The sequence below is a fragment of the Cajanus cajan genome, chromosome 2 (genome assembly GCF_000230855.2).
Source record: "Cajanus cajan strain Asha chromosome 2, NIPB_CcT2T_4, whole genome shotgun sequence".
Taxonomy (NCBI): Eukaryota; Viridiplantae; Streptophyta; class Magnoliopsida; order Fabales; family Fabaceae; genus Cajanus; species Cajanus cajan.
Genome location: NC_138518.1, coordinates 278,425 through 287,924, shown reverse-complemented (window position 1 = coordinate 287,924; position 9,500 = coordinate 278,425). Strand labels below are relative to the sequence as shown.

Genomic DNA, 9,500 nt, shown 5'->3' with positions numbered 1-9,500 from the left:
TCCTTTGTGCTTGGATGCTTCCCTCAAGGCTTAGGCCTAGTTCTTTCGTGCATTTCTCATCCTTCAAGTGTTCTTTCATTTGGATTTCAAGTCTCCTTTGAAGAAGATCCGGCCTAGGCAATTCCAAGGAGAAGCACATCCTTCACTTCTCCTAGTGTTGCTATCAGTTTATATATATATATATATACTCATTTTGGCATAATAAGTAATACGATACCAAAAGAAGGAACTAAAATGAATTGTTTGCTTAGGTGCTAAATGCTGTAAATAAATTTTTCTTCTGCTTATTTTCGTTAAGTATTACTAACGTTACAATTTTTCTTCAAATTTCAATCCTAATTCCTTTCATTTTTAGCACCAATTAAATTTAATATTGAAACAGTTCTTACATAGACGTACACATATTGCAACCAAAAAAAATAGACGTACACATTTATCACGTTCATTACTCCTCTACAAGCCACTGTATAAAACTACGTAATGTCGTAATGCGGAAACTTTAATCAAACGTAATGAAGTGAATTAATGAGGCATACATTTTGTCCCAAACAGGATTAAGCAGGCGTTGCTTCCACAGCGGAGTCACTAGGTAAGCCTTTGACCGTGATGGTTATATGACAAGTGCGCTTCTTAATTGGATGTGCCCTGCCTCGAGCTACAGGTTTTACTCTTTTCATCGTTTTCCCTTCATTAACCTCTGCTTTACTGATGATTAAACTGCTTTTGCTTAAACCCATGTTATTGCTAGCATTTGCTCCAGCAGAAAACACTATTTTTAGAATGGCTTCACAGGCTCGATAAGGCATGAGTTCCAATACCATAAGTGTTTCATCGTATTTACGTCCACGAATCTGATCGATCACTCTTCGAGCTTTGTTAGCAGACATACGAATATTTCGCCCTACAGCATAGGCTTCCACGTATGATTTGTTGCTCTCCTGTTCTGCAGCATTGAATTCAAATATCTGTTACATTTTTTCCCACTTCATTCAAAGCAGCACATCTCTGACAATCAAATGTCTTTGTAGATAAACTTCTCTCAAAACACTTTAAGGAGAAAAAATAGGAAGAAAAATCAAAATAAATTTCTTCACAAGCTAAATCTAGCTTATGCACAAGTTAAAAATAAGATTTTGGAGAAGTTAACAAAATAGAACTTCTACAAATTAGTTTATACATTAGCTAAAATTAGTTTATGGACTTCCGATTTTTCTTTCCTATAAGTACTTTTGAAGAAATTTATCTTAATAGACCCTAAAATCTATACATGATAAATAATAGAGTAACACCTAGATATGTATAGTTGTATACACTAAAGCTAAAAGTAGTGATTGCCAAAAAGTTTCCCATGGGAGGCTTGTGTTTGTGAGAGTGCGACTCAGAAAGATCCCATAGTCACTCTTACATCTATTTTCCATTTCACAAACAAACAAATACGAAGAACTGACTCACTTGAAATGTACATGTGTTAATAGTATAGTGGAATGCTATATCCCTCAACCAATTAATTGAATCTGAGTAGTTTTCCTTATCCTACACAAGGACTAAAGCCATTGCCACTATGTTTGCCTTACTGTAGGAAGTGTGTTGTCATCACATAAACACAGATTCACATTCATGCCAAAGCCGATATTTGTAGATTCTGTGTATCAACACAGTTTTGACATGGTATTCTATTTGAAAGCACATCCTAACCGTAATAAATATCAAACACGCAGGAAAACAGTTTCAGGAAGAAAGTGAATAACTATTGTAGGAAAACAGTTTGAAGAGGAAAGTAAATAAAAAGGAAGACAATGAGTCAGCTTCAAAAAGCACAAGACAATAGAGGTGGTTAATGTGCCCGATGGATAAGGATAAGCAATGCATGTGTTAGAAGCCTTCTAGAACTCTCAGCCAATACTAACCCAAAACATTAGCCAGGCAAAGGAATTGAGATTTCACAACGCAATACTGAATGTAACCATATTCACAACTGTACTGACAATTTTGTTAGCCTAAATACCCGTGGCCATGAGTAACAAGAGAATGTGAAGAAAAAGGCTTGTTTGATTCCGTTCTCACTTTTTTTTTTTTTTTTTTTTTTTTATAATTTCAAAAATTGTTTTTTTTAAACAATTCTACACTAAACAATCAATTCCTCATTCAAAATCTAATTAAGTTGACAAGTATTTTAAAAACCAAAAAACAGAATCAATTGGGAGATGTTTCCTCTCCTTCAACTCCACACTCTTTTGTACCTCCACCAGTTGTCTAAGCACCCTAAGTGAGGTTATATTGATCTAATTGGGGTCCATTACTCTGCGGTGCAATTAAAAGATTTGAAAGTTTTAGAAGGATTCTTATTTGATACGATAAAATAGGCGCTCCTGAAAGGAGGAAGACATTATCTTCAAAGCGGTCCAATAACACACAGTCCACAATACATTATAGGAAAACTAGAAATGTATTTTTGTTGAGAGTTAAGAAGTAAACAATTAGGGTTGAGGAAGCGAGAAAAGTAAAAAGAGATGCAGCATGGGCATGCATATAAATGAAAGAGAGAGAGAGTACCTCCGAACTGGGCGGCGTGAAAGCGACATGCGAAAGGGTTGTTATTGAGGTGGGGTTTGAGGGTTTTGTCGTTGAAAGGGGAGGAGCATCGAATTCCGACGGAGGGGAATTTGAGTTTGGGTTGGCATTTGAATTGGAATTGGGGAGCAACTGGTAATGGTAATGCTACGTTCTCGTGAACACCAAGCAGAGGCCGGTTCGCTACAAAAGAAGAAACAGCCATTCACTCTCTCTGTCTCTCTATCTCTCTCTCGGCACAACAATGCAGATAGAGATGGATAAGATAAGAGCAAAGCTTTCTTTTCAATTCATGTCCCCCCATCCCTTCTTTTACTTTTTTACTTTTCAAAACCACATTAACCACCATGATTTACTTCTAATCTCATTCTTCTCTCACAAAAAATGTAATTTTTAATTATTAATATTTTTAATCAAATATTGAAATTTAATTTACAATTAAAAACAAAACTTTATCTTGTTTTTAAAATGATTTTTGAATTGAGTGATATAATATTAATTTAAGAAAAAAGTAAACTAGGAATGCATTTTGAAAATAAAAGTAATCCCTTGGGCTGTGAAGTATAGCTACAAGCACAATGATTCGTCGCCTATGCTGTTTACAGAGCGCCACTCCCTCGGTTCCAGTCTCTTCTCCATCCATCACCAAGAAGAAGCCCCTTGTCTTTCTCGGCGCACCTCAGGTAACCTTTTCCTCCTTTCTCTTTTTCGTTCTCTATTACTTACTTACTTACTTACTTACTTCATTCTCTACTTTTCAGGTCTCCACCATAGTCCTTGACGCGCTTCTCAACGCTTCTGCTTCTCCACATTCTACATTCGAGGTCAGCTCGCTCACTCATTCCCATTTCATTTTCTTCATTACATAATAAGATTCCATTTTCACAGTGTAATTAATTAATTAGGTTGCGGCTGTTGTGACTCAACCAGCTGCTAGGAGGGCGAGGGGGAAAAAGCTCTCGCTCTCTCCCTTGGCCACCCATGCTCTTGACAGGGGCTTCTCTTCTGATCTCATTTTCACTCCCGAACGTGCTGGAGATGTACCCAACTATTCCATTCTACTATGCTCTTCTTACTTTACTTTACTTTTCTTCTTTCTCATCCCACTCAATCAAATCACTGCAGGATACTTTCTTGTCAAATTTAAAAGCTCTGCACCCTCACTTGTGCATTACGGCAGCCTATGGCAATATATTACCTACCAAGTTTCTAGATATTCCGTCATTCGGTTAGTCACTGCCACCTCCAATGCAAACTAACATACTTCACATTGCCAACATCTATTATGCAATACTAAGTCTCCGTTCCATAAACTTATCCAAAAATTCTTTTAGGAAAAAAATGAAATAAACTTCTCCGTAAGTTTAAATTAACTTATGTATAAATTAAAAACAAGTGTATGGAGAAGTTACATGAGAGAACTTATACAAATTAGCTTAGAGCTTGGTTGGGTAAATTTTTCCAAAAGTACTTCTAGAAGAGATAAAAGAAATAAGTTTCTCCATGAACTAAAATTGGCTTGTGCATAATCTAATGTATAGAAGCTTTCTCTTTTTAGTTTCTCCAAAATCTTACTTTTAACTTATGGAGAGATTTATTTTGATTTTCCTTTCTATTTTTTTTCTTCTAAAACTGCTTTTAGAGAAGTTTATTCGAATAGGCCCTTGTGCTTAAACTAATTTTAGCTTACAAAAAAGCTTATTCCATTTGTCTCTCATTTATCCAAACAGACTCTAAAACTTTAACCTCTTAACAACCAAATTTCTGAATCCCTCTTTCAAATATCTCAGGCACAGTCAATATTCACCCTAGCCTGTTGCCATTGTACCGTGGTGCTGCTCCTGTTCAAAGAGCATTGCAGGTTTTTTGTTTTCCTATTTTTTCATGTCAATCTCTAAATTCTAATTCTTTTTTTTATTTATTAAATTTATTTTGGTTGTATTGTATGTATTGGTTTGTATACCAGGATGGTGTTAAAGAGACTGGAGTGTCATTAGCATTCACTGTTCGTGCACTAGATGCTGGACCTATCATTGCTACTGAAACAGTTGAAGTTGATGATCAAATAAAGGTATGGTTTTCTGTTTGTCTCTCTGTGCTACAAAAGTTGCGAATAGGATGCTTTACGAGCCTTTCTGTTTCTTTTCAAATTTTTAGAAATACATTTAGTTTAGTAAATTAAGTAAAATATATTTAGTAAATGTATTGAAAAATTAATATAAATTTAGTATAATTGAGGCTGGTTTTGGTTTTAGTATAATTGCGGCTGGTTTTGGTTTTGGTTCATGTTCAGTTTTCAACATGGAAACCAAAAACCAAACCGAACCATATAATTTTTTTTTAATTTTTTGGTTAACAATTTATTTATTTATTTATACTCAGTTTGGGGGTTTGTATCGGTTATTGAATACCCCTAACCATAATTGTCAACTTGTTTCGTGAAACTTATAAGGCAGTTACTTTACATCTTTTCTTCCCTGCTTCTGACAAATCTTTAGATATCTATATAGGCACCTGATTTACTTGAGCTCCTATTTCACAAAGGTATGGTTCTTCTATGTTTGTAGTCCTATATACCATTCTCTTGGTGTTGCACCAAGTTATTCTGACATTTTAGTAGAAATTTTTTGTTACTGAATGAGTTCCTATCTTTATTTGACGAAGCAGGATCTAAACTTCTGATTGGGGAACTTCCTTCTATACTTGATGGATCAGCAATTGTAAAGGCACAATCTCAAGATCACTCTAAGGCTACATTGGCTCCAAAGGTAATGCTAACCTTGATTGTTACCAGGAAGGTGAAATAGAAAATCATTTCCTATTGATATAAGTATATATCAGATCCTCCACTTCTCTTTACCCAATGTTACTTGTTACAGTGGTTGAAATTGTTAGCATATACTTTTACGAATCTATTGTATTTCTGGCAACAAATTGATGGGTCAAAAATGCAGCAAGGCTGTTCAATCTCTTTGCAAATCAGTGACATAAATTCCCTGAAATAATCATGAAAAGTGCATGAATGAGAGGTCACAAACACAATGTAAGGCTTGAGAATTAACTTCCCAAACAGACCCTACAAGTCTATTATAGCAGGAAGAATAAAAGGGTGAATTAGTTGGTTAGATGTCTGTTACAAATATAAGTTACAAGTGGTAAAGGGCTGACTGTAGACTGTAGTTGTTAGTTTTTCTACTATAAATAACCCTCTTAATGAAGAGGTGGGGGGGATTATTCTAAATGTTTTAGTCGACTTGTTTTTTTTTTCCGGTGTGAGGAGAGTGTTCCTTTGGGTACATTTTTTTTACATTTGTTTCTTGTCCAATTCACGTTTATCAAAGAAATACATTCTTTTCTTTCGTTCTATTATGTTTTTCTTGGTTTTTTACCTCTGTCCAAGAAAGGACCCTTAAACACTTTATACGGTAATAAATTTAAGAGCTAGCAAAAAGACACCGTTGAAGATATGGGTATTCAATATTCCTCTTCACACCATACAATACACATTGCCCTAATTTTAGCTTAAAATAGATGACAGAGGTGACCATCAACCGCTGAAATGAATATTCCCCTCTTTCCCCCAAAATGTGATATGCGAACCTTCTCATGATTGTGTTACTTGTGAATGCTAAAGATAGAATTGGAGAGAACTTGTGTTATGTGCCTTTCTGTTCAGTGCAGTAAATGTCCTGTTATTCAAAGGAAGAAAAGGAATATACTCCAATATATACAGTTGGTAAAATATCTTCCTTACAAAGAGTTGCTCATATTTTTGTTTTGCTACTTTATGCAGATAAATCCAGATGAATCATGGCTATCCTTTGATCAAGAAGCATCTGTTCTACACAATAAGGTAAAATTGTGATCTTATCTGAACTGCACAGTTGTAACATAAAACAATTTTAGGTTCGTGCCTTTTCAGGGTGGCCAGGAACTAGAGCAAGAGTATTAGTGATTGAGAAAAATGGTCAGCAGAAAACTTTGGAGATTAAAATTATAACCACGCAAGTTCGCAGTCATGTAAGTGCACAGTTTGATGAAGCAGATGATGTTGCATTTGTTGATGGTGCGCTGGTATTTCCATGTGGAAGGGGCACCGCACTTGAGGTATGTTTAGTTTTCAAATCAATCTTCTTGTTTCTGTCATCATTGTAGTCTGCAGAGCTAAATCATGTTTACACCACCTAGGTAGGTCATGATGGGTAAAACACATGTTTTTGTATTGAGAAAACCAAGTCAAGTTCTATAACCCCTTCCAAAAAAAGAAAAGAAAAGAAAACAAGGAGCAGGATTTAGACACAAAGAAACCAAGTTTGAAATATACAAACCAATGTATAATTGATCTTCTCGCAATTTTGCTTCTGTTTTAGGTAGCTCTTGCTTATTCTTATATAGAATTCATTATTGGGTTTCAATTAATTTCAAAATTTTGGCCAGTGACTCTTCTAGTGATCTCATTAAACCATGATTTTCTCATTTTCTTCCATACAATTTTTTGAGAACAAATTTATCAATCAGATTTGATTTGAAACTATATAGACAACAATTTTGGAGAATTAAAAAAAGTTTCCTTCCTATTAAAGATGGAAATAGGAGACAAATGGATTTTTCATGTTACTTTCAAAATTAATTTTGTTTTTAAGGAGCTATTTTTGACTGTTGTAGTTGTTCATTTGCTTTTATAAAAATTATAGGTAAACAATAATTTAAAGCCAAAAACATAACAGTAGTTTGCATAGTTGCATTTTGAAATTCATTATTGTAAGGGAGCGTTTGGTATGGGAGAAGTTTTTTTATATCCAAGAATCATGATTCCTAGAAATTACTAATCTTGGGAATTACGATTCCAAATATGTTTGATTACTCATAAAGGTTCCTGGGAATATTCACATAGGATTTTTAGGAATTAAAGATTTTCATGTTTAGTTACAATACTAATAAAGGTGAAAACATTCCATGTACCAAACACCTCCTAAGTGTAATATGTTCCTGCAAGCTAAAGGTGCTGCCTACTGGGAAATTTCCGTGCCTCTTGTTCTCCTTTTGTTCGAGTACTTTACTACTTTTTGAAATTCTCTAACTGTCTTGCATCTTGAAAACAAACGAAGAGGCAATATCTTTGGGGATCCAGATTGTATATGCTCACTTTATTCAAATATCATTTTGTACTTTGAAAATACAAAATCTTTCAAGTTTGTAATTATATAATTACTTGAGAAAAAAAAAAAATCTTTCGAGTTGGTAATTATATAATTATTTTTGGAGGAATGTTGGCAACACTATTTTTAACACTATTGTTGGTTTAAATTTATTAAAAGCCACAAGTTTTTACAAGTCTTGCTTCTCATTTAAAGATTCTCTCCCCTTATTTAGAGGTGAAATTCATTAATTTTGTGATTTTCAATAAATTTCGTGATTTTCAATAAATTTCAGTTAGTAATAGAGTATCGCTAACATTCCTTTTTATTTTTGAAATACAGTCAAGTAGGTTTATGAAAATTACTCCCTCCATCCCATAATAAGTGTCATGTAAGGAAAAAAATCATAAAATAAGTGTCATTTTAACTTTTCAATGTAACATTAATTAGCTTTTTCATTCATACACTTCATAATAGTTTTTAGAAAATTGTTGTAGTGTTGTAAAATTACTACTATTCACTTTCATCCGGTATTTATTATCTTTTCTTGGTCTGTGTAAATCGTAAAAATATTTAGAATTTATAATGACATTTATTATGGAATGGAGGGAGTATTTGATTTCTAAGATATAATTAACATGTGTTTTTCTTTACTGTATACTTCCAAGTTTATGCTTTTCTGAATTCAATGATGTCTTAACACGCTCAGGTATTGGAAGTTCAGCTTCCTGGAAAAAAAGCAGTAAACGCAGCTGCTTTCTGGAATGGGCTGCGGGGGCAGAAGCTGAAGAAATTATGAGAGGTAGATTATCAAATAGAAAGCCATAATTTAAAATATTTTTCGGCTGTATATGCAATCCATTCTTTTTGTTTTGATTTGATTCAAATTTTTATTTCTTGTTTCATTTTATATGAGTTATATATGACTATCAAGTATCAACTTTGCAATTTTCTATAGAAGGGCTTCGCAAACATGTATTTTTTTATTTATTAAGTAATGATCCATGTCCAACAATTCATACAATAATTTGTACAATATTAATTTTTGTGTTTATTTCTTTACATCATTTATAAATGTCATAAATGGTGTGATAGAGATAGATAAAAAAAAAATTGATGTACAATTTGTTGTACACGAATCATTTCTGTTTTTTATTTTTATTTTTATTTTTATCATTTACACCATGTATGTGAATCACCATATATCAAATATCAGCATTATTAAGCAAGTATAAAAGATGGACATATAAGAAATAGTCGGAACATAAGGACTGATTATTAAAGTAAGTTGTTTTATGCTACCTGTTCATAAAACATGAGTTTCAGATTCACCCTCTAATGTTTGCACTTACTATGCAGTAGAATGTCTCGGGAGCACCTTTCAAAAATTGAGCCATCCTCAAAACAGTTTTCCAATGTACCTTTCAAAAATTGAGCCATCCTCAAAACAGTTTTCCAATGTGTTTGTCTAGGTTGTATAAACTGTGACAACGTATGGACGTAATAAGACACCTCTGGCGTGTAAACATATCGATTGGCGTCTAGATTATTTGGGATACTGTAAGAATAGTCGTGCCAACTTTTGGTTGTTTTTGGGAAAACTACTGGTTCGGCCCTGCAACCCCACTTCAGACAAAATGTCCAAAGTATATTTTTGTTGGCACAAATATATACTGGCAGTTCCTAGCGACCTCCACACCTAAGAAAAACTCCAAGATCCAACATTTTTATGTGAAAATTTTTGGACGAATTTTTTTTAGAAATTCAAGAAATTTAAAATTATTAGAATTT

At 33.7% G+C, this 9,500-nt stretch overlaps 2 protein-coding genes across 4 annotated transcripts; one reads left to right on the top strand and one right to left on the bottom strand.

Moving 5' to 3' along the window:
* Positions 1 to 404: 404 nt before the first annotated feature.
* Positions 405 to 2,840, bottom strand: LOC109818532 (large ribosomal subunit protein uL22c). Its single transcript, XM_020384023.3, has 2 exons — positions 2,554 to 2,840; positions 405 to 943 (listed from the first exon to the last, which is right to left on the bottom strand). Exons 1-2 carry the CDS (start codon positions 2,774 to 2,776, stop codon positions 555 to 557), a joined length of 612 nt encoding a protein of 203 aa, XP_020239612.1. The 5' UTR covers positions 2,777 to 2,840; the 3' UTR covers positions 405 to 554.
* Positions 2,841 to 2,967: 127 nt separating this feature from the next.
* Positions 2,968 to 9,129, top strand: PDE194 (formyltransferase). Of its 3 annotated transcripts, none has more exons than XM_020384027.3 (12): positions 2,968 to 3,254; positions 3,333 to 3,395; positions 3,477 to 3,611; positions 3,697 to 3,799; positions 4,362 to 4,432; positions 4,538 to 4,642; positions 5,082 to 5,115; positions 5,239 to 5,339; positions 6,365 to 6,424; positions 6,478 to 6,678; positions 8,419 to 8,511; positions 9,069 to 9,129. In XM_020384027.3, the coding sequence occupies exons 1-11, from the start codon at positions 3,150 to 3,152 to the stop codon at positions 8,506 to 8,508; spliced, it is 1,068 nt and encodes a 355-aa protein (XP_020239616.1). In that variant the 5' UTR covers positions 2,968 to 3,149; the 3' UTR covers positions 8,509 to 8,511; positions 9,069 to 9,129. The 3 variants fall into 3 exon arrangements, with proteins under 3 accessions (XP_020239616.1, XP_020239617.1, XP_020239615.1); XM_020384028.3 differs by having other exon boundaries at positions 9,072 to 9,102; XM_020384026.3 differs by lacking the exon at positions 9,069 to 9,129 and having other exon boundaries at positions 8,419 to 8,771.
* Positions 9,130 to 9,500: the final 371 nt, after the last annotated feature.